The following is a 25,374-nucleotide window of genomic DNA, read 5'->3' on the forward strand; positions in this document are numbered from 1 at the left end:
CTCCTCGAATTTTTCTGGTGGAAACGAAATGCAGATCTTAGGTATTCTGTTATGGTGGATTGTCCCAGTAGCTTCAATGCCTCTTTTCTTGAGATCTTGCAAAAGCTGAACGCTGGTAAACAGGCTGTCAAAGAAAAATCAGTATGGAATATTGTGCAGCAGCTGACCAGCATATGTACATATAACTCCATACCCCAGACCCTTGCCCTTATAGGTTTATCTGCAAGTTCCAGCTCTCTGATAAGGTTCCAGCCATATTAGATATCCATCGCTGGTACCTCCACACCAGAACTTATATCCATATCAAATTGGTTTTCCTGAAATATATACCATTATGTAAACACTTGAAATTATTTGGACATAATGTAATTTTTTAAAATGATTTATACACCTTTGATGAACTGTTTACATCCATGTTGTCCAAAATATGGCACCATCGACTCATCAGCTGAATGGGGGTGCTCATGTGGTGCAAGAGCTACAAATCTCTCATTGAGCATGGATAACTATCTTCTGAGTTTTGCAAATCTATCATTTGGATCCAGTTCATCATTGTTGCAAACGTGAAGATTGTTCAAAATGAAATTGAATCAGTCTCTTGATATGGCATTGGAGACAAATTCATTATGGCTGTCAGTTTCTCCTTGCCATTACATTTTCTTCCTCTGGGCCACAAACCCACTAAGGAGAAAAACAGCTATAAAAACCCGCATTTCATTTTCAGTGCAGTCTCCAAATCTGTTTCTTTTCGCTGCGTACTTATTGGAATATGTAACCATCAGGCTAATAACCTCTTCATCAAATAATTTTTAATAGTATTCTAGAGGACTCGTACTGTTTTTATTAAGTACAGTATTCATTAGAGGCCATTCTACAGTTGATTCAGGAATGCTGTCTTTTGTCCAGTTAAAACTTTCTTCTTTCCTAGACTTGCATTTTGAAACAGAATCCCATTTCTATTTTTTTTTGAGGAAGGAGGAGTAGCTGACTGAGATATCTGATGCTTATTATCAGTATCATTTCTGTTGTTGCTACTCACTGAAGGTGTACGAGGTATTTGTTCTTTCTGAAAATAATTTGTTTTCATTGGTGAATGTAGAGTCAAAGTCTGAATATGTGGGTCAGTAATCAAAACATTTGCATTTATCTGACTTGCAGGTAAGTTATCTCTACAAGAGTTATCCCCAGAACCTGAATCTTCTTCAGTAATGTCACCTGTGGCATTCAGAGGAGGAGTTAGGGCCACATCTACACCATTATTTGTTAAATCATCATTGCTGTACAGAATTTTGTATAGTACATTTAGGGTAATCCTTTTCCTGCAAGGAAATAGGAAAGATGTCTTGCAATCCTACCAGCCTTCTGGAAGGATGTTTAGAAATAAGGCCCTAAATGCTACCTATGAAACTGTTTAAGATAACATTTTTACTGTATGTAAGAGTAAACATTTGAGATGTTATTAACATAAAAATGATATAAATAATAAACATTCATAATAAAGTTTACTCACCCATGCAAAACTTAGTCTGTCAGTTCATCCATTGCTGCAGAAGAGTTATTTTCAAAGCACAACACAGACGACTGTGGCACCAGTGTGAATCTGTTTGGTTACACTCTGTCAACAATGGACTTAAAACTTGCATTTCATTGTTTGAAAAATGTTCCACAACTCCAACAATGTTATTTATTTTAATTATTGTACTTCTATGCATACACTCCTTTTCGAAGGATCATAGGGCCATCTTGGTTAATAAATGATAAACATTCCACCCCCTCCCTTCTTGTACCAGTACTATGTTTAAGAGAAAATGAAAGTTTTTTATGATGGCATGTTGGTGGTCTCAGATTTGTTTGTTTTCTCTGGCTTCTTTATCCAGACCACAATGAGCTGGCTTTCTGGGGTGTCATATGATCTGTTTTCCGTCCCGAACTCACACTTGTCAGCTCCCAAACTGTGCTACTCTTAGAACTGATGGCACTGTTATAACCTTTAATTCACTAATAAATTGCGTGGATATACAAACGTAGAAACAATAGTGGGTTTCATGCTACCAACTCCGTATCTGTCACTCAACTGCCGTGCCGTGACATGCGGCCGACGCCGTTCATAGCTAGGTGGCGCTCCCGCGCTCAGCCGAGCTGCGGAGCGCCTCTATCGCCGTGTTTGCGTACTGACGTAGTGGCACTTTTAAATCTCGTGGCACTGTCACAACAGGTACCTTTGAGCTTACTGAAAGTATTGGTCATACAGCTGCAAAATTTAAAAATTTTGAGAGTTGACAAACGTAAATATCACCTAAATCAGAATCACGAGGGATCTCATCAACAAGCAATGGCCCAAAATATTACCAGTGATAAAACCATCTATCTTGCTTAAATAATTGTCAATGTAGAGTCCATAAGAAAATTGGCAGGGAAATTGTAAAAGTCTTTACAGTACAGGTTAAAAAGTCTGCGGGAAAAGGGACGCAGTAATAGTGATCTATGTGCAGCTTTAAAAAGTGAACCTCGTGTACATGGGACTGTTCAAACACTGGAAGGAATGATGTATAAAAGTAGTCTAGCAGTAAGCCTTCGAGCATTAGTAAAACAATACACCAAATTCTATTATGATCTCCTTAGCCAAATGATGCAGCCGTTTGCCTCAGAACGCATCAAATAAGGTGGTACAGTTGTACATGCTGAAGTGTGAACCATGGATATTGCTGAGGTGGGCTCGCTTGTGTGTCTCAATGATACAAAAAATAGCTGTACCACAGGTGTAATCTCAACAAAAAGGATATGCACTATGTGATCAAAAGTATCTGGACACCTGGCTGAAAATTATTTAAAAGTTCATGGCACCCTCCATTACTAATCCTGGAATTCAACATGTTATTGGCCCATTGAAGACAGCTTCCGCTCTCTAAGGCATACGTTCAATCAGGTGCGGGAAGGTTTCTTGGGGAATGGCAGTCAATCTTCATGGAGTACTGCACTGAGGAGAGGTATCAATGTCAGTCGGTGAGGCCTGGCCTACAGTCGGTGTTTCAAAACATTGAAAAGGTGTTCTATAAGATTCAGGTCTGGACTCGCTGCAGGCCGTCCATTACAGGGATGTTATTGTCATGTAACCACTCCGCTATAGGCCGTGCATTATGAACAGGTGCTCGATCACGTTGAAAGATGCAGTCGCCATCCCCGAATTGCTCTTCAATAGTGGAAAGCAAGAAAGTGGTTAAAACATCAATGCAGGCCTGTGCTGTGATAGTGCCAAGCGAAACAACAAAGTGTGGAAGCCCCCTACATAAAAAAAAACCCACACCATAACAACAACACTGCCTCCGAATTTTACTGTTGGTACTACACACGCTGGCAGATGACGTTCAGCAGGCATTCGCCATACCCATGCCCTGCCATCGAATTGTCACATTGTGTACCATGATTCGCCACTCCACACAATGTTTTTCCACTGTTCAATCGTCCTATGTTTACACTCCTTACACCAAGCGAGGCATTGTTTGGCATTTACCGTCATGATGTGTGGTTTATGAGCAACTGTTCGCCCATGAAAATCCAAGTTTTTCACCTCCCGCTTAACTGTCATAGTACTTGCAGTGGATCGTGATGCAGTTTGGAATTCCAGTGTGATGGTCTGGGCAGATGTCTGCCTGTTGTTACACATTATGACCCTCTTCAACTGTCAGTGGTCTCTGTCAGTCCACAGTCGAAGTTGGCCTGTATGATTTTGTGCTGTATGTGTCCCTTCATATTGCACTTCACTATTGCATTGGAAACAGTGGACCTAGGGATGTTTAGTAGTGTGGAGATCTTGCATACAGATGTATGACACAAGTGACACCCAATCACCTGACCTTGTCCAAAGTCTGCCAGTTCTGCGGAGTGCCCCATTCTGCTCTCCCACAATGTCTATTCACTACTGAGGTCGCCGATGTGGAGAATGTGGCATTAGGTGGGGGCACAATGCACCTAATGTGAAAAACATATGTTTTTGGGGTGTGTTGGGATACTTTTGATCACAAAGTGTATACGGAGAAGTCAAATAAATCTGTGGTTCCTGAGGAGGGGCAGCAGCATTTCCTGTGTTTTCAGGGAAAATATTATATGATGACTGATCTGGCATGTAATATTAGCCAAAATGGTTTTAAGAGAGTCCCCCTTTGGATCTGTGGCATCAGGAGGATAATGTCACGAGGAAAACAGAACTGAGATTCTGTGGGTCAAAGTGTGGAATGTTAGATTGCTTTAATTGGGTAGGTGGGTTAAAGAATTGAACAAGGGAAATGGAGAGGTTGATAATAGATATAGTGAGAATTAGATATGTACTGTGACAGGTAGACAGGACTTCTGATCAGGTGAGTACAGATTTAAGAAAGCAAAATTAAATAGAATCAATGCAGAAATAGGTCTAATAATGGGTAAAAAAAAGAGGAATGTGGGTAAGCTATTACGAGCAGTGCAGTGAACACATTATTTTGAGAAGGATGTACACCCACCATCGTAGTACAAGTTTACATGCCAGCTGGCTTCATGGATGATGAAGATATTGAAACCATTTATGTTGAGAGAAAAAGAAATTATTCAGATAACTAAGAGAGATGAAAGTTTAATCTTGATAGGTGACTCAAATTCAGTGGTAAGAAAAGAAATAGAAAGAAAAACTGTAGGAGAACTTGGACTGGGGGAAAGAAATGAGAGGAAGCTACCTACTAGAATTTTACACAGAAAGAAGTTTAATCGTTGCTATCATGAAAGAATGTTGTACGTATGGAAGAAACTCAGACACTGGAAGAGGGTATTAGGTTGGTGCATACGTTTGTAGTGTTTTTCTGTAAGTTTAGTAAACGCAACAGATACACACAAAAGATTTGAGTAATCAATAATATATTCTCTTTCTCTATTTGCAACAGTCTGTCAAAGTTGAGGTACCTTTTCAATTCCATGACTGTAGAGATAATGTGATTTTGAGGTGAAGAATTCGCCGTGCTGTGTTGGGAGCGCATTTTCATCCGGAAGGGAAGTCCCTTGAAGATTGTTTGATAGTGTGTGGTAAAGGTGAAAATCTGAAAGCGCAAAGACAGGTGAATAAGGTGGATGTGGAATGACTTCCCAACTCATGTATGGTGTTTTTTGTCTGTGTAACAAAATGCAAATGGGTGTTATTGTGGAGTAGCATCACTTTATGCAGCTTTCCTGGTTTTTGTTCTTGAATTGTGAATGCAAGATGTCTTAGTTATTGACAGTAAATGTCATCAGTGATGGTTATGCACCTCAGAGAAGCAATTCATAGTACACCACCATTGCTGTTCCATCAGATGCATAACATTATCTTCTGTATATGTTGCTGCTTTGTTTGGGCTCAGTCATTCCTATATTTTCATTAAGTTGACTTAAAGACATCATTTCTCATCCCCATTAACGATATGACATAGGAATGGTCGGTGCTGTTTATGAGCCAGCTGATAATTAGCAAGCAGAGCTACACATGTGACCATCCTTTAAGTTTTGTGATTTGAAGCATGTGGTACCCTTACACCCGATTTTTGAAACTTCCCCATTGCATGCAGAAGTCACACGATCGTGGAATGACTGCAGTTCATTACATTTGCCAGTTCTTGAGTCCACTGAAGTGGATCATCATGGATTATTGGGTATAAACGGTCTTCATCAGATCCCAAAGGTCTTCCAGAATGTGGAGTCTCAATGTCAAAACATCATCATCATCATCTTGGACAGTTTCCAGCCACTGGCTGGGTCTGTCGGGAACACAAGCCTCTCCATCGTGTTCTGTCTTTCCACCATTCCCCCTCTTCCACCTTCGTCCAGCTCTCTCCTCTTCTCGTCACACATTCCTTCACTCCCTTCACCCATCTATCTCTTGGTCTTCCTCTGGGCCTCTTCCCCTCCAGTTGCAGATCAAACATCCTCTTAGGAATTCTTCCCTCATCCATTCTCTTCATGTGTCCATACCACTGCAGTCTTGATTTTTCTATCCTGTCCTGTACTGGTTCCTCCTTTAGTCTTTCCCTCACATACTCATTTCGCAATCTGTCTCGTCTTGTTACACCCAACCTGCTCCTCTGGAACTTCATTTCGCTAGCCTGTATTCTACTTTTGTCGCTTTTGTGCATTACCAATGTCTCACTTCCGTATGCCAATATGGGGACAAAGTAGGTTCGGTATATAATTCCCTTGGATTTCTGTGGCACCTCCTTGCTCCAAATAAGCCCCCTAATGCATTTGTAGAACTGCCCTGCTTTTCTGCACCTTTCATTTATTTCCATTGCGTTTCCCCCCTTACTTTCAATCACGCTTCCCAGGTACTTGAAGTTCTCTACCACTTGTAGTTTTTCCCCTCCACAAGTTATATCCACATTTGGCCTATTCGTCTTCCTTGTTGTGACAATTATTTTACTTTTCTTTGCAGAGAAATGCATTCCATATTGTGCTGCCATTGCCTCCCATGCATCTAACTGCTCTTGCACCTCCTTCTTGCAATTTCCCCATAACATCAGGTCAAAACAATCGTTAAAAATAAGAAAACCGTTTTCTTGCCAGTCTCTGATCAGTGATATTATCCGCATACACAGTGCACATGTTTCTGGTTGCCTCTGCTGCCATCACCCATCTGTTGAACTCAAGAAGACTGATATATCGGAAATATTCAGATTTCTCCACTTCATACTCCATTTTCTACTGCCCACAGTGCCACTCAGTATCTCCAAATGATAAAATGACTATATATAAACTCAAATAACAACAGTTACGTACAAATAAAAAATGACAGCTGATAAATAAGCCCATAGCAAATGGAATACCAACTTGCAAAGCAGAAGTGCTACAAACTTGTGCATCAACCTAATATAATGGTAAGATAGAGATTTTGATACCAGATTTTAAACAGCAAAACTTTTCGAGGTGCAGAAGTGGGCTCTCATCACAAATTATTGGTTATGAACTGCAGAAGGAAACTGAAGAAAATGCATAAAGGTTAGAAAAGAGAAGTAGCTGTATGAATGTTAAGGACCCATGACAGCACAAAACATAGAAGGGAAGGCTGAAAGGTGGAAGGACTATGTAGAAAGTGTACACCAGGGAAATTAACTTGATGACAATGTCATATAAAGGGAAGAGGAAGTAAATGGAGGTGAGATGGCTGATGTGACAGCGAGGAGTAAATTATTCCATCAGTCTTGTAAATTATTCCATCAGTCTTCAAGATATGAGACAGGCAAAATACTCTCAGGATAAGGAAAAAAGTGATGATTCCAGTTCCAAAGAGTGACAGTGCTGGCAGGTATGAATATTATTGAATTATCAGTGATATGGTTATAATAGAAGGAAACATTCCACGAAGGAAAAATATACTTAAAAACAAAGATGATGTGACTTACCAAATGAAAGTGCTGGCAGATCGACAGACACACAAACGAACACAAACATACACACAAAATTCAAGCTTTCGCAACAAACTGTTGCCTCATCAGGAAAGAGGGAAGGAGAGGGAAAGACGAAAGGATGTGGGTTTTAAGGGAGAGGGTAAGGAGTCATTCCAGTCCCGGGAGCGGAAAGACTTACCTTAGGGGGGAAAAAGGACGGGTATACACTCGCACACACACATGTGTGGATGGATATGTGTGTGTGTGCGAGTGTATACCCGTCCTTTTTTCCCCCTAAGGTAAGTCTTTCCGCTCCCGGGACTGGAATGACTCCTTACCCTCTCCCTTAAAACCCACATCCTTTCGTCTTTCCCTCTCCTTCCCTCTTTCCTGATGAGGCAACAGTTTGTTGCGAAAGCTTGAATTTTGTGTGTATGTTTGTGTTCGTTTGTGTGTCTGTCGACCTGCCAGCACTTTCATTTGGTAAGTCACATCATCTTTGTTTTTAAGTATATTTATTGAATTATCAGTTTAATAAATCATGGTTGCAAAATATTGACTTGCATTATTTTCAATTTTTACAGGAACTAGACTGCAGTTAAAGGACAAGAAAGGGAAGCAGGTAACTGAGAAGAGAATTAGACAGTTTAGTAGCTTCTTCATGAACAAAGGAAATATTTGTAAAGGGATTTATGGTTCATGGAGAAGAAGAAAAACATTCAGGTTCACTGATGACTTTGAAATTCTGTCAGATGGCAAAGGACTCAAAACAGTAGTTGAACAGAAAGGGTAGTGCCTAAAAAGAGATTATTAAATGAACATTAGTATAATAAAGGGCAAAATGTTGTGTTATTTCACTGATGGTGAAGGAATTAGGTTAGAAAATGAAGACACTGAAAGTAGTAAATGAGTTTTGCTGTTTTTACAGCAAAGTAATTACAAAGCAGAGAGAGTACACAGAGCAGACTGGCAATAAAAAGAAAATCAATTTTGAAAAAGAGATATTTCAGTGTTTTCTGACGGGATTTGTGTGGAGTAGCCAAAAGCTCACTGGTCAAAAAATTATTCACTTCACTGAGCACATACAGATGAATCAGCCTTTATAGGTGGGATGGAGACCTTAGAGCATTGCCTTTATGTGAGCATAAGGTATAAGCAGTTGGTGAGACAATTACGTTTCAAGCTGATATTGTACAAGTGGCATTCCATAAGTAATACATTTTTTTATGATATAAGGTTAAGTTTTTTCAGGATTCCAATATGCCATATTATTCCTCACACTTTTTGCTTCAAAACCTTCCCTTTTAACACAGCATCTGTTCAAGGTGACGGTCCTACGCCACCTTACTAGAAGTGCATGTAAGCTTGCATACTACCTTTCTACCATTAGGTGTCGAAACCAATGTCTTGCTGCATTAATAATCTCCACATTGTCCACGTACTGCTTCCCATGGAGTGCATCTTTCATTGGGCCAAACAGATGTAGTAAGTCTTTATGGTTGAGGAAACCAGTGGGCACAGACTTGGGAATACCCCAACTGCTGGAAGAGTGTGTCAGCACTTCAAGCAGAATAGTCCAGTTGTGCAGTGAGGTGTTTGATTGTGATCGACGTCTGCACATCCCAACATTGTAGTAGTCCTGTCTGTGTACAACCAGCCAGCCCGCTGCCCACTGGAGATTGGACAGGTTTGCGTGACCAAGGCTCGAATAAAATCAGTTGGTTCAGAGGGATGTAGGTTGCAGTAGTTATGCAGAAATGAAGAGACTTCCACTGGATCAACTAGCTGTGGTATTCAGTGTGAAGACTGGTGTGCTGCAACTCTCCAAACAACAACAACAACAACAACAACAACAACAACACACACACACACACACACACACACACACACATATACAAAACTTTGCCACTGTATTAAATGCATACTACATTTAATCTCCATTCCTGCAACCTATATCTTGCTTATTCCTCCTTTTTTAATTGCCATGTGACACTGTAGCCCATTTAATGAAATATCTTCCCTACATCTTTCTTTATGATGTCCCCCTATAATTTCAATAATATGCAGTTATAGCTACTGTTGTAATTTATAATCTAAATATAGTTCCTAGATGACTGAATATCACCAACATAGAAATATTTAAATAGTTGCATTCTATAACGATGATTCCAGTCCTGCATCACTATTAAATTATCTTGTATCTTCACAATCTGCACAGTTCTTTATCCCATTGTACATTCTTTCTGTCTCTTCATTAAGCTCTGAGTTATATGCATATAGTGAATGCTTTGTCTCTTTCTTGGATATGAGAATATGTTCATTTTGCTGTTCATAGTGGTTCAGTTGCATTCCTGTTTTCTTATTCATTATTAGATCTACTCCTGCATTTCCCCTATTTGATGTTGTGTTTATTACCTTGTACTCAGCTAAACTGCTCATATCAAATCTGCATTGAATCTAACTTCAGTATATCAGTTTCTCTTTTTAAATCATCTAACGTATCCACCGGATTAAGTGATCCCATGCTGCAGTCTCAAGAAACCCAAATTTGTTTATCTTCATGATATATTTGTGAATAGTCCCCATGTGGAGGTCTGAATGGGGGAAATATTTTATCCAAGGGGATACTGTCATCATCAAACCATACAATAGAGCTGCATGTCCTTGAGAAATATAACAATAATAGTTTCCCCTTTGCTTTCAGTCATTTGCTGTACCAACACGACAGTGCCATGGTTGATGTTGCAAGGTCGGTTCTCCCATTCAGACTGTTGCCCCAGCTGTTACTGAAAATACTACTGGCTTCCTCTAGGAGCCATATGGTGGTATCAAGTGGGACGCATAGAGGTAGGGGTTGGGTGGCTAGTGGCTCAGAGGGAGGCAGTCAGTTTACCAGCTAGGAATGTGAGAGTGGGTGTTTCAGGTGGGTGTGCTAGGCACATGATGAACAGTTGTACATGAGTTGAGAGGGAAGGGGGGAAACAAGAGGGAGGAAGTGGAAAATATTGGGTAGGGGCTGCGGGGACAGTGGGCTACCAGATGTAGAGGTAGAGGCCAGGAAGATTACGGCAGTGAAGGATGTGTTGCAAGGGTAGCTGTGCAGTGTTTGCAACGGAGTTGGTATAAGACATGGCTGCTTTCATGGGTTGCCTGGCCTCTGATTGGTTAGGATAAGCATGTGACCAGAAGTGCTCGATGAGTGGATTGGGCAGGCCTAGCACCTTAGTCTTACATAGGGATATGAGCCCTGTGGGGATGGGTTGGGGGTGTGAGTGGCATAGATATGGAATAGGATGTCGTATGGGTTGGGTGGGAAACTGAACACCACATTAGGAAGGGTGGGAAGCAGTTTTGGTAAGATGTACCACATTTCAGGGCATGATGGGAGATTATCAAAACTCTGAAAAAGGATGTGGCAACCTCTGTCTAGTTCCGGTTCATTGGCGATATCTTCATGATCCGGACTGAGGGCCAAGATACCCTATCCTGATACCTTGTCGACCTTAGTATCCCCTCTCATATTCACTTCACCTGGTTGTTCTAAACACAATGGTGCTGCCTTCCTGGATGTTGACCTCCACCTCTTGATGGCTCCATCCACAGTTTTGTCCACAGTTTTGTCTGCATTTCAATAGCTGCCATCCCCTCCACACTAAAACATCCCTCCCATACAGTCTGTGGATGATGTATCTTCAGTGATGAGATCTCCCTTGCCCAGTATACTCGAGGTCTCATGAAGGCCTTCACAAACAGACACTCTGCCCCTAATCTTGTGCACAAAAAGATTTCCTGTGGTATATCCTAATACACATCCAATCCTCCCACCACCCTCAACAATAAGCTAGAAAGGAGTGCTGCCCCTAGTCATCCAGTGTTACCCTGGACTGGATCAACTGAACTATGTCCTTTTCCAGGGCCTTTTCTCTCATCATGCCCTGAAATGAGGAACATATCACTCAAGATCCTTCCTACGCCTCTTAAAGTGGTGTTCCATTGCCCACTCAACCTACACAACTTCCTCATCCATCCCTATGCCACTCCCACTCCCCAGGCACTTGTCACAGGGATCATATCCCAGTGGAAGACCAAGGTGCAAGACCTGCCCCATTCTCTTGTCCTGTCACTGGCTTATCCTGTCTCATCCCATCAGAGCCCAGGCTACTGGTAAAAGGAGCCATGTCAGATACCAGCTCTGCTGCAAACACTGCGCAGCTTTTTATGTCAATCTGAATACCAACCAGCTGTCCACCAGGATGAATGGTCAAACAGTTGCCACGGACAATATGGGCCATCTGGATTCTTTCCTCCACCATCAGTTACACTGAACTATGCAGGTGGGAGTTACCCTTCGCAAAACATTCTTCTGTGCCGTAATTGTCCTGGCCTCAGTCTCTGGTAACCCACTGTCCCCACACCCTCCACCAAACAGTTTTTCCTACCACCTTCCTTTGTCTTGTCACCTTCTCCCAAATCATGTCTCTATTGGCTCTGACAACTGTGTATCACATGCCAGGGTGGGTTATACAGCTGGAGATGGGCAAACTCATTCATCCTTGGGAATTAGTTCACTGGTGCTCGCTCTTTTTTTGGGAACCATTCATTTTTACTCCTTCACTGTTCATTTGTGCATGGTATATGGTGCTTATGAAAAACTGAAAATTAGTAGCATAGGTGACTGAAGGATGGAAGGTGCCAAGAGGGGGCACTTGCCTCTCCCCTGGAGTACAGAGTATTTATTCAGTACAGGATTCTCACAGACTTGTAGAAGTAATTTCCACAATTCTGCATAATCTATCGTTTAGCCAACTGTAGCGTTATGTGGCTGATAGCAGTGAAATAATATAAGGTAGCATACGAAAAACCAGCCCCGAGTGCAAACAGCTTGCCAGTTACGCACGATTTGTTGACCACTACGAGCAGAATAGCGAAACATGTAGTAATTAGGCAGTAAAGAAATAGCAAATAAGCTAATGCAAATAACTTCAAAACAATAGATAATGATTGATGTGCGACAGTGAGCAGTCTAGTACTAGGGTCGATTTTTCGTGTGCCACCCTGTGCCCCTGAATTAATGTTGTAGAAGTTATTATATTTTCTTTATGAAATATGAGACAGACAGTCAATTATGGAGTGCAGGCTTCATTCGTTTTTTAAGCCTGTCTGCTTTCCAGAACAATGAACATGCTGTTTTACATTGGGTCAAAAAAAGACTGAAAATGGCCAAACGTGAATGCCGTACCGAATTCCTTTGCATGTGTAATAACAAAAAAGGTTGCCTTTTTGTAAGTATATCTTGTGCTGTTTACCGAAATAATGAAGTAAGCTGATATGCCCTATTGTTACCTGAAAAGATGTATGTGTTACATACAATGAATGTTTATGTGGTTTATGTAAATATAAAATACATTTTAATTACCAGTCATGGATGCTGAATAAAATACAAAAAGAACCAGAAGTTCAGGGTTCAAGAAAGGTTTGAAACAGATCTAGAATGGGCGTGCGCAGCGAACGAAACGAACAACTACTCTGATACTGAACTAACTAGGAGCAGTTGGCAGTAGAACTGCAAAAAGTAGCCATGTGAAGGAGGACGAATCTGGCCAAGGGAGACAGAGACAGAGACGGGAATGGGACCAAGGCTGGAATGAGACCGCCTGATGTGCTGCAGTGGTAACAAGACCGACCATTCCCCGTTCCTGGGAACTACAAGTAGAAAGCTGCAACCAAAGTGAATTATGAAAGACCGTTCCTTAGAATTTGTTCCTCTCTCCTTCCGTTCATCTTGGTGAACCGTTGTTTGGACCCGTTAGTTCGCGAACGACCCATCTCTACTACACACCTACCACCTTTCCCTCCTGCAGACTGGCTGCCCCCCTCCTAGGTGCTAACCACCAACCCCCAACCCCTTTCCCTGCCTCCTGCCTCTCTCTCCCTCTACCCATCCTACCTGACACAACCGCCACCCCAACATAGTCCACCTGCTGAAATGCAGCACTGGCATTGTTCATCAAGCTGGAGCATGTAGGGACGTGGGTGCATGTGTTTTCTGTGTGTAGTTGTACTGTAGCTAAAATAAATACTCTGAAAGGTAGCAAGTTTTCTTTCTTCTTTTTTTGTGTGCACCTGTGCTTGTTGCCTGTAGAAGAGTCAGTGCTTACGCTTTACAGCGAGTATCCTTTACTTCTATTTACATTATACCAGAACCTTTCTACGAAATCACAGTCCACACATACTTCTCTGATAAGGTTGCACTTATGGTACAGCACAAGCTACCTTATCGTGGTAAGGTCTGTGGTTCATTGCTGGACTTAGATTTGCAAGAAAAAATATAGAAATCAGTATTAGATGTTTGGTAAAATGAATTTCCTATCAGCAGTCATAAAGCAGACGGAATGACAGATCAACAGGAAGATAAGAGTACAAGGCTTGTCCGGAACATAATGTCACTAATTCCATAAAAAATAATTTATTGATCAGAGTGGTATAATGCACAAGAATTATTCAATATAGCACTGTCTTGTGTCATATGTATTTGCCGGTGAGATTTCAGAGTCTTGTAGGCACTCAGGAAGATGTGGGTTGTAATGTCCTTTATAGACTCTTTCAAGTTGTTATTTATTGCAATATGGTATCCGTTCAAGAGTGTATTGAACCAGGAAAACAGTTAAAAAAACTGTAGGAGTAGGGGTGTGGCTGCATTGCCAAGTTGTTTTTGACCAGATGGAGTGACTGGGTGCATTGTCATGGTGGAGCTTCTAGGAACTGGCTATTGCTAATCTGATGCTCATGATTACTGCCCCCCCCCCCCACCCCCACAAAAAAAACAAACCTTTTTCAGCACTTCCACATAAAAGGCAGCATTGACAGTCTGTCCAGCAGCTACAAACTCATGAAGGACAGTATCACTTCTAGCATTAAAAAAGACAATCACATTGCCTTCACTTTATGTCGGCTAAGGCATGCATTCTTGGGGCATGTTGACTGTGAAGTGTGTCACTTAGAACTCTTTGTCTTTTTGACTCCGGGCCATATTTGAAAACCTAACTATTGCCCCATTATGACGTCGCCCAGACAAGCAGCATCACTTTTAACAATTCTAGAAGTTCACAAATGAGCACTCTGTTGGCTTCGCGGTTGTTCCTAAAAATATTTGGAACCAGAGTTTGCACACACTTCAGTTTACAATTGTTTGGTTACAGTCTCATGGGACAATGGTTTTGGGTAGATACAGAGAGTGAGCTATCAGATAAGTGCTGAGTTGGCATGTCTTCACCTTTCAATGCTGAAGGGCTTACAGAGTGAATTTGATTGTTGATGTCAATCCAGCTTTCCAAAAATGCCTTGTGCCACTGGAACACCTGCTGCAATGATAGATATTCATCCCAAATGCCTGCTAAATCACCAGAAATATTTTGTCAGCAGACTCCCCAAGTTTCATTATGAACCTGTACAGAAAATTGGAATAGAGATCAACATAAACATAATTTCTACCCTTTTTATTGCTCATGAAAACCACACATTGCATGTTGTACCATCGTACAGCAAAACCTTCAGAGGTGGTGATAGAGATTGCTGTACACACCGGTACCTCTAATACCCAGTAGCACATCCGCTTACATTGATGCATGCCTATATTCGTCGTGGCATACTATCCACAAGTTCATCAAGGCAATGTTGGTCCAGATTGTCCCACTCCTCAATGGCGATTCAGCGTAGGTCCCTCAGAGTGGTTGGTGGTCACGTTGCCCATAAACAGCCCTTTTCAATCTATCGCAGTCATTTTTGATAGGGTTTATGTCTGGAGAACATGCTGGCCACTCTAGTCGAGCGATGTCGTTATTCTGAAGGAAGTTATTCACAAGATGTGCACAATGGGGACACAAATTGTCGTACGTGAAGATGAATGTCTTGCCAATATGCTGCCGATATTGTTGCACAATCGGTCGGAGGATGGCAGTCGCATATCATTCAGCCGTTATGGCGCTTTCCATAACTACCATTGGTGTACGTCGGCCCCACGTAATGCCGCCCCAAAACATCAGGGAACTTCCACCTTGCTGCACTAGCAGGACAGTGTGTCTAAGGCATTCAGCCTGACTGGGTTGCCTCCAAACATGTCTCAAACGATTGTCTATGCGACACTTGCCGGTGAAGAGAACGTGATGCCAATCCTGAGCGGTTCATTTGGCATGTTGTTGGGGCCCATCTGTACTGTGTTGCATGGTGTCATAGTTTCAAAGCTGAACCTCACCATGGACGTTGGGAGTGAAGTTGCGCACAGTTTGAGTCCTAACTTGACATCCTGTGGCTACACAAAAAACATTAGTCAACATGGTGGCGTTGCTGTCTGGGTTCTTCAGAGTCATAATCCTTGGGTAGCGGTCATCCACTGCAGTAGTAGTCCTTGGACAGCCTGAGCGAGGCGTATCGTCGAGAGTTCCTGCCACTCTGTAATCTCATCCATGCCCGAAAAACACCGCTTTTGTTCACTCAGAGATGCCTCGACACTTCCCTTGTTAAGAGCCCTTCCTGGACAAAGTAACAATGTGGACGTGATTGAATGTCATTATTGACCATCTAGGCATGGTTGAACTGCAGATAACATGAGCCATGTACCTCCTTCCTGGTGGAGTGACTGTAACTGATCTGCTGTCGGATCCCCTCCGACTAATAGGCATTGCTCGTGCAAGGTTGTTTACATCTTTGGGCTGGTTTAGTGACATCTCTGAACAGTCAAAGGGACTATGTCTGTGATACAATATTCACAGTCAACACCCATCTTCAGGAGTTCTAGGAACCGGGATGATGCAAAACTTTTTTTAATGTGTGTAGATTGCAAAATAGAAACCACAGTGTATCAACTTTTAATAAATTGTAGTGTAAGTTTAGTTAATGTTACCTTTCCTCATTTTTACAGGTTACGTTGTGTGTCCTTCAGAGAAGAGGTTTCTGTTGCTATTTACATTCCTTAAGAAGAACAGAAAGAAGAAAGTTATGGTTTTCTTCAGCTCATGTATGTCGGTGAAATACCATCATGAGTTACTCAACTACATTGACCTACCTGTTATGTGTATACATGTAAGTATATGGCTAAGTGTATTATATTGTATTTTATTTGCAGTGCATAGATACCCTCTTCGTGGGTGTAATAACTTACTCATCAACATTGATCACTGCACAGCTCACTCTAGGCATTTGCGTGCTGTGTGCTACTACCCCCGGTGCCCCTTTTGTTAGCAGTACGTCTATAAAGTAGCTTTTTAAATTGGCTGTTAATTTGCAGCATTGCTCAAAATAACATATAATTCAATTTTATACAACTGGTATTTAAAACAACGTAATGCAGCTCTGAATAATTGAAGACTGTGCCCGTAATCTGTTGCTAACACTTTCTTAACAAGTAATCAAGCCAGTTCCATCCTCACTCCTAATTTGAACATGTTTTTACTGACACCTTATGGCACTTAAAATAAAAACTTTTGCTTTACTACATAATTTCCAATCATTCTTCATAATGGAAATTTATGTATGTATGTCTGTCTGTATTTCTAACCAGCATTGTGCAATTTCTATACATGGTGCTGTCTTGGATAAGTGAAGAGGGCACTTCATGTTCTGCAAGGCAGTGTAGAATGAGTGACTTGTGCACTGCAGATGAATGACTTTCTGCAATGTCTGACCTTCTAAATTAGGACTAGAGATACAGTTTGTGTATGAGTAAAATTACTAATGAATCAAAAGGTGGAAATCTGTTATAATGAGATATTAGCTGCACATTAGTTTCCTGCCACACATTATTAATCTAATTCACAGTAGGAAGTAAAGCATTAGAATTCCCACTTTTTGAGACAGCATTTGGCAAAGCATTTACAAGTGGAAAATAAAGGACAGGAGCACAAATAAATAATGCACAAAACTTTTAAGTGTTTCCTTTGTCAAGCAAAGGGAGAAGGTAGAAAATAAGAAAATGTAAAAAGGCCATGTACTGTATAAAGTGTATGGTACTAGAGGAAGGAAAATATTCATTAATATTCAGAAGGTGCAGGAAAAGAGTGAAAAGTAACAGTGGACTAATAAGAGACCAGGTACAAAATTAAGAAAATTATAGTGATCTGTTAGCAGATAAAAGGTCCAGGAAGAGACATAAAATAAAAATAGTTGCACAATGCAAATGAAAACAGTGCAAAGAAAGGTGGTATAAAAGGAGATGAGCCAAAATGGGATGACAGTGTCAGAAAATAAGCCAAGCTGTTAGTGCGTGGGGTTGCCACAGGTTCTGGAAATCAGCAGCTGCTGGTAAGAGGCAGGGAGGCATGAGAGTTGTTTGTTTGGATCTGATTCCCAGAGATTGTAGATGCAGTGGGTGGAGACAGTGATCGTGTTTGCATGAGTTGTGCCTGAGTGACTGCTCTTGTTTTCTGACAAAAGCTGTGACTAGTTTTAAGGGTGTGATGGTCTTTCCTATGTGCCTGTCTGCAGTTCAGTAGTCATCTTTACGGTGAGTTGCTACTTACCCTCATTATTATTGATTCTGAGAGTATTTGAGCAAGTTACCTGTTGCATGGATTGATCACTGTGGTCTTATTTCAACAACATGCTGTCTGTGGCTCGTGAATAACTGGCCACACGAGTGGATTTCCATGACAGACCAAAACTGTAGGCTGTTTCTGCAGGTACCCGTAAAGGATTGGGGCTGCCAATGTTTAATTTGTCAGGGAAAAATGCCAAAACTTGTCTAGAAATCAAGGAAATATCAGAGAATTTCACTTGGGGAAATTTGTGGCAGCCCCTGGTGCCGCAATATGTGAACAGGGTGAAATGAAGGCTGTTTAATAGCATGGAAAGGGACAAAGGAGGGATTAAAGTAGCATATGAGTTGCCTAGTATATTGGTCTCTCCATTTCATTGAGTGTTCAGCAACAGGATGTGTGTTACAGAGTAGGCTGTTGGAGGAACTGTGATCATTTATTCTGACTGAGAGCTGAGTGGAGGTCATGCAGGTACAGAGTGCTACACAGAATTGCGAGTAAGTTAATTCGCTTTATACTCTCTCATGCCACCCTTCCACTGGTTTGCAAGTTTTTGCCAGTTTTGGGGTTCTGGGATTTGAGTTGGTTAGTGGGCATTGAGTACGGCTTTGAACTTGTGGACTTAGTAAATATGATCCACTGCAGTCTGCCTAGGGTGCTGTAAGCTCAGATGTTATATGGCCGTTGTGTTCATAGTGTGTGTTGGGAGAAATTTGACAATGGTGTTTGATACTGTGTCAGTCTCACTTTACAGCATGTCTCAAGGAAGATATATCCTTGGAATTGCTGTAGATTGATTAGTTCTAGCCCATGGTGATACATTATTGTTATAGTATGAATGCCATTTCTTGCTTTGCTGAAGTGTCATTTTTAAATAATTTTGAGATTTGAAACCACTTAAAGGATAGCTAATATCTTCAATGTTTCATCAGAGGGGACTGCCTATAGTCTAAGGCAGTCAAAGAAAGAATGTTTGTGATGTAGACTTTATGACAGGTGTGAAACCATAGATACTGCTTTTATTGTTACACTTGATGTGAGCACAAATGATGTGGTTGACTACCTGACAGGAGGTTGAGTTGAAGGATCAGTTCAGTGTTAATCATAAGGAATTTGACAGTTTCATAAAATAAAATGTTCAGCTATTGGACTCCAAGAATACCAGTAATAGATGGCCCTCGAAGAGACCCTTTAAGAGGGAGGCATGGGATGCATTAAATTTTTTCTATATTTCATCTATTTTGTCTTGTAACAGTATTATATGCTTTGAATGGCTGATCAGGAGACAACGTATGCCCAAAATGGCTAAGGGGGCATACATTATAGCCTGCATACAACATTTTGTACTTGTTGTACTACACTAACACATCGTTCACACCAGTTTGTTGGTAAAAACTGGCATGGAATTCCTGGTATTTTCTTCTGGCTTTTACCTGCCAGCAAAAACCACATTGTTTCCTTCAGTTGTCATGACCATTATCATCAGATCATTCCAACATGTGCTTTTGATATGAGGTTGAAAGTTAATGGTTTCATTAAATACATACTACTTCCCTGGTTATATGGCTATCATGTCTGATTTCTCTTATTTCCCTTTGGAAATGGAGTACCCGTTAGCTACCTATTACAAGCAGTGAACAGGGTTTAACATAATGCAGTTTCTCCTGGTAGTTCTGTGTCAGATTCCTTTTCATCATATTATCTGGTCTCACCCTATACCAACAGCAGCATATTGTTCCCATAAACAATTACTCCTTAACTCCTTTTAGCTGCAGCACAAAGCTGTAGTGTGGTGTCACAAACTTAGAAATGTCTCCTTTGTGTTAGGCAGAAATGTGTATTGTTATGAAAGTAATTCAGTTGTTGCTGCTTGAGAGTTCTAGTCTGGACTGTCTAGTGTCTCTGCTATTCATCATTGAGTTTAACCATGGATTTTATCAAGCAGTCAGTCCTGCCAGTTGTGTATCTCTAGGTAGTCATTTCTTCTATCACACACACACACACACACACACACACACACACACACACACCAAGTAACTGGCACCTCTGATACTAAAGCAAGATTTGAAAGTGAAGTGCATGGAATTTGCCAGTCTGTCAGTAACTAGGTGGTGTAATGGTTAGCATTTCCGCCTAGCAAACAAGATGACCCAGGTTCGAGTCCCGGCTGCATTACAAATTTTAATTTATTTCTTCTGCTTCGATCATTTTGTATATAAATTAGAGACTTAAACGTCTCGGGGAAACATTTTATTATAAGTTCTACTACATAGTTACACATGTAGCAACATTATTTGTATCACTTCAGATATTTTTTAAGACTCTGTTTTTGCTTCTCCTGTAACGTTTGACAAAATGGTGTTACGAGGTTTTCATTGCTACCATCGAGATATAACATACATCACTTTTTTTTTAAGAACACATTGTTTTTTCTTCTTTTTTAAAATCAAGATGAGCTGTTTATTTTGCTGTACCAGTGAGATAAGTTGTTGCATTAAGAGTAGTAGTTCCTGGTGATATCAAATCCTTGCAAAGCAGCTGCAAGACTATGTAATGTTGTTGTCCTCGTTTTTGTTTTCTTCTTCTTCTTCTTCTTCTTCTTCTTCTTCTTCTTAAAGATGGTTGTCACCACTAGTTTGTATTCACTGTTTGTTCACTAGAATTTCACTTACATTAATCTCAGATGTGAAAGTACAAATGTCATCATCACAAGAAACAAACTTCTGGAAACTCACATTGCCAGGAAAATCTGTGACTCCACTGAATTCTTCTTGTGGAACAATTTCATCTTAGTCAGCAACTGATATACCACAACTAGCCTTTACAAAACAATTCAGCACAGTTTGTTGTGGTAACTGAAGAAAACGTCACAATCTAAGGTTGCTAAAAAGCATTTTATTTGATGACTGGTTCTTTGGATCTTATGCTTTAAAAGATTGCAAAGTGTTGTCCATCACTGTTGCAAGTCGCTTCACATTGTACATATACCTTTCCCATCATCATAATCATGGTAGTGTTTGAAGTGTATATGCAGTGTGAAATGACCTGCAACACTGATAGACAGTATGTTGTAATATTTTAAAGCACAAGATCCAGTGATGAATCTGGTCATCCAGTAAAATGATTTTTTAGCAGTCTTGGCTTGTGAAGTTTCCTTCAGTTATCATATATTGCAGATCACCCTTGTACTGACAGCGTTAGGAATAGAAAGTCTGTTGTGTTACACAAAGCCAGCAGCAACAAATGTGTATGAAGCCTGTAAAATGTTGAGCCTCTATTTGTACAGTTTGGTGGAAGAAGCACAACATGTACATTCCTTGAGATGTACAGAGCATCAGTTAATCATAAGAACTGTTTTTGTATCTGCTGCACCCATCTTGGCATATAAATGCCTGAGAAATCTTCTAAAGATTTCCAGTGTTATCCAGGCATTGCTTTTGTACTTGTAAGTACATGGTAGCATTCTTGTATTTTTAAAACACCTGGGAGTTTTAAATTTCCCTGTTATCATTGGAGGCAACTTCTCACTTCCATCATTATTTACGTACAATAGCACAGTCATTCTTTTTTTACTTTTTGTTACCTCCATGGCATTCTTCTCCCGTGACAGAATGAGTTCTCATAGGAAGTAAAAAGAGGTGTTTCATCTGTGTTAAAAATGTCTCTTGGCTCAAATTCTGTATTAGTCCTAGTAATGTAAGGTACTTCCAATGGTTTAGTTTTTACATGCTCAGCCTCACTCTCTCCACTTACACTGTGAAATGAGAGATTATGATGTTTTTTTGAGAAATTATCTAAGCAGCTGTTTGATGCACTGAAATTTTTAACACACATACACGGGGCGATTTTGTCATATGTTTCCACTTACGGGAATGCTGCGACTTCTCATTCCTTGAAACCATTTTAAAAGAATTAGTTTTCGTGTCACTGAATGTTGACATGTGAATGTTCTTTCTTTACATCCAGAGAAACCACTAGCTTTGGCATTTAGCAATGCTTCCTTGTTTTTGAGAATGCCATACAATGACGGCTGTGCCAATTTGTACTTCTTCGTCATGTCAGAATGTTTTATGTTGTAAATGTCTTCACATTGTGAATAATCATCAGCTTTTGCTGAATTGTAAGCTTTCTACATTTGGAAACCATAACCCCACAAAAGCAAACAGGTAAATTCGACAGCAACAGCGACAACACTTTGTGGCTTGCACTTCGTAAATCAGAATTTGGCAACAGTGATGTCAGGTCATGTGACCATAGTCACTTGGGAGGCAGGGCCGAAATCGCTACCTTATTCATTAAATGCTTTTCCTGGTATCGCTACAATGGAATCCGTTGATAGCCATATAAAGCCATCATATGACACAAAGTGTGACATGTGTGAAACTAAAAGAAATCAAAAGCCCACTTAGACATTTTAGGAACTGTATAAAAACTGGATTTTAATGGGCAGAATGTTTTATGTTTAGCCCTTAAAAGCAGAGTTTTTCTTAAACTGGAGGGAAACAACATTGTTCTTTTGGGGCTGTCGCTGGGACCGACAGAAAAAAGCAGGTTTGTTAATTTGAAGGTTTTAATTTACTAACCGTCCTGTTACAGCAAAATCTACAGTGCTTAGAATTAACATATGAGCTGACACAAGAAACATTTTTTCAATTTCCTCAACCCATTTGCAATAGGCCATGTACAGTCATGGCCCCATTGTTTTAAAATTCTCATTTTGGGCGCTAACCTTACAAAATTGTTGAAAGTCACTGAAATGGTTTGCATAATTTTATTTTTCAATTTGTTCCATTCATGAACATTCCCTTGTCTCTTTTTGGAATTATTTCTGCTACCAGTCTACTAGTTACATTAGTTCAAACATTTGGTAATCCGTCTGTGCTGCAGCCACTGCCAAAATACCACAAGCTGCCATGACTGTGTAGGCTTTGCAGGCTTAACAATTCTTGCTAGTCTTCTAGGGTTTGCAGTTTGCAGCAGGACTGTGCTATCTTCAGGAGAGAGAGAGAGAGAGAGAGAGAGAGAGAGAGAGAGAGAGGCTGCTGCTGCCATCGGCACTGGCAAGTCCTGCTGAAAACTTGATGCCGTGATTGGAAACTGTCATCCTATACAGTACACCATGCATGTACCAGACACCTCTGGTGCTGCCCCATGACTGGGCTTTTAGTGCTGGCACCACAAGTTGCCAGATTCCGTTTCTTGTTGTGCCATCTCTCTGTGATTGGGCATTAAGTTCAATCGTTAGTCATTGAGGATCTCATTAATGAGGCCTCGTTGTGTCACTCTCTAAATCACTTCTGAGAAGAGGCACCCAGCGTACTCTCAGGATGTAAAAGTGAAATCTGATATCTGATCTGTTGTTTGTTACATTCATTTGCAAAGTTCCTACTTCCCATTCCTCCACTCTACATCCTTTTTGAAGTTTGAGATCTGACTGGCTAATAATGGATATTAACATTAAAATTACAGTATAGATTTGTTTTGTTTCTTAGGAAAATTAACACTTATGCTAAATACTCGACATTTGTTTACTACAGTGATGCAGCAGAATGTCCCTATTGGCTGGTGTGTTACATGATTCACATAGTCTCGCTACTGCACATTGCTGCAATTAATGCACATGTAAGAAATTCGTGCCTGTGGAAATATGGCTTACAACTCCAGTGAACCCGCCAAATGTTGCTCTAAGGACAACAATGGCTTGAGAGAAATATAATAAACATTTGACACTTGTTTTTTTCTGTGTTTCAGGGAAAACAAAAACAGACAAAACGTACCACCACTTTCTTCCAGTTCTGTAATGCTGAGACAGGTATACTCCTCTGTACAGACGTTGCTGCTCGAGGTTTAGACATTCCTGCTGTGGACTGGATAGTTCAATATGATCCACCAGATGACCCAAAGGTTAGTAATAATTAGGTGCTGTTATATTTAAATAGCTTAAATCTGAGGCAATTGAAGTAAAAATTGTTTTGTTGTTGACACGCAGGAATACATTCATCGAGTTGGTAGGACAGCAAGAGGAGAAGGTGGTAGAGGACATGCCCTCTTGATCCTTCGACCAGAAGAGCTAGGTTTTCTGCGATATTTGAAGCAAGCCAAAGTCCCTCTCAATGAATTTGAGTTCAGCTGGAATAAAATAGCTGATATTCAGTTACAGGTAATTAACTTTCAACAGAGCTGTGTAAAATGTTGGTGTTTGTGCATGTCAGGATTACTGAACACAGATATGTTGAGTTGATTCTTTCTTTTCAGCGGCTTATCGAATTTTAATTTTATTTGAGCCAGTTTTTGTAGCCATTGTTTCATTGTAATTCCTGTCGTGAAATTTGATGGAAATAGAAGGAAGTCAACAAGGTTTCATAATATTACACAATATTTTGTCATCTTATTGACTGAATCTTTACTTTTTAAGCAATTATTAAATTATATTTTAGCATGTTAAGAATATGTATTTCTGAATATACTGCAAATTATATTAATCAAGCACAGAAGAAATTATATTACATACTGATAAGCTAGTAATTTATTGTAGTGTCAAAGACAACAGTACAATCACACCATTTTTAAAAAAAATTACTTATTTCCTTTTGGCCTTTGTTATTAAAATAAAATGGTGGGAACAGAAACTGTGAGAACATGATCATATATAGAAATAAATTGGTGATGTTTTTGTGTTCATACTAGAGAAGTGAACTTCGTGTATTTCCAATTATATTTCCCTCATTGATTTCTTTTTGGTTTCATCAATTTTATGCTCTCAGTATAACCAATATGAGTAAATGTAAAGCCCAGATTTGTTAACAAGAAATCAACCAATATTGTGTTGAAGACAATAGTTATGTACAAACAATGAACAGTCCTCAGCATCTGGTATCATACCCTGATTCAGCCAATCCAAAGTGAACAGATCTGTCGTGGTTGGACTGATTATAATATTATTTATGGTTTGAAAATATCTAAAATTGAAGGCAATAAGGGTAGATGAATGAACTATACTGCCAAAAAAACAATATTCCATCTGCTTGTGCTATTAAAAATAATGTAGAGTCTCAAGTTTTTGGAGCTGTCTGGAGTTATTTCTGGATTCACAACATAAGAAAACATAAGTGTTTGAAAGAAGCAAGACGTAGTGCAAACAGAAAAGCATGTATTTCCCAGCAAATTATATCATGACTTTATTTTAGTTTGCAATAACTTTCCCTTGTCCCTCAGTCCCATGTGCCAACTGGTCTTTCCCCATATGATACAAAATTCCAGAATATTTTAATTTTTTTCTCCTCATTACATATTTTTTTGTTGAAGGAATGAGTCCCAAAGTTTGAAATTTCTTCCTTGCTTTTTGTTATTTTCTAATTTCCTTCTATCAATCTCTAGTTGATACAGCTAATTTACAGAAGCATTGAGTCATTGACAGGCCTACAAAAAAGAATGAAAACTTTGCTACCTTTCAGAAGAAATTGTTT

At 40.1% G+C, this 25,374-nt stretch overlaps 1 protein-coding gene across 1 annotated transcript in view; it reads left to right on the top strand.

The window, feature by feature from the left end:
- The window catches only part of LOC126186134 (probable ATP-dependent RNA helicase pitchoune), a 48,437-nt gene that overhangs the window by 18,540 nt on the left and 4,523 nt on the right, over positions 1-25,374 (top strand). Inside the window, exons 8-10 of the mRNA XM_049928184.1 lie at positions 16,297-16,457; positions 23,660-23,812; positions 23,898-24,068. Coding sequence (XP_049784141.1) covers positions 16,297-16,457; positions 23,660-23,812; positions 23,898-24,068 — 485 coding nt within the window. The remainder of the gene's footprint in view (positions 1-16,296; positions 16,458-23,659; positions 23,813-23,897; positions 24,069-25,374) is intronic.

The sequence above is a fragment of the Schistocerca cancellata genome, chromosome 1 (genome assembly GCF_023864275.1).
Source record: "Schistocerca cancellata isolate TAMUIC-IGC-003103 chromosome 1, iqSchCanc2.1, whole genome shotgun sequence".
Classification (NCBI taxonomy): Eukaryota; Metazoa; Arthropoda; class Insecta; order Orthoptera; family Acrididae; genus Schistocerca; species Schistocerca cancellata.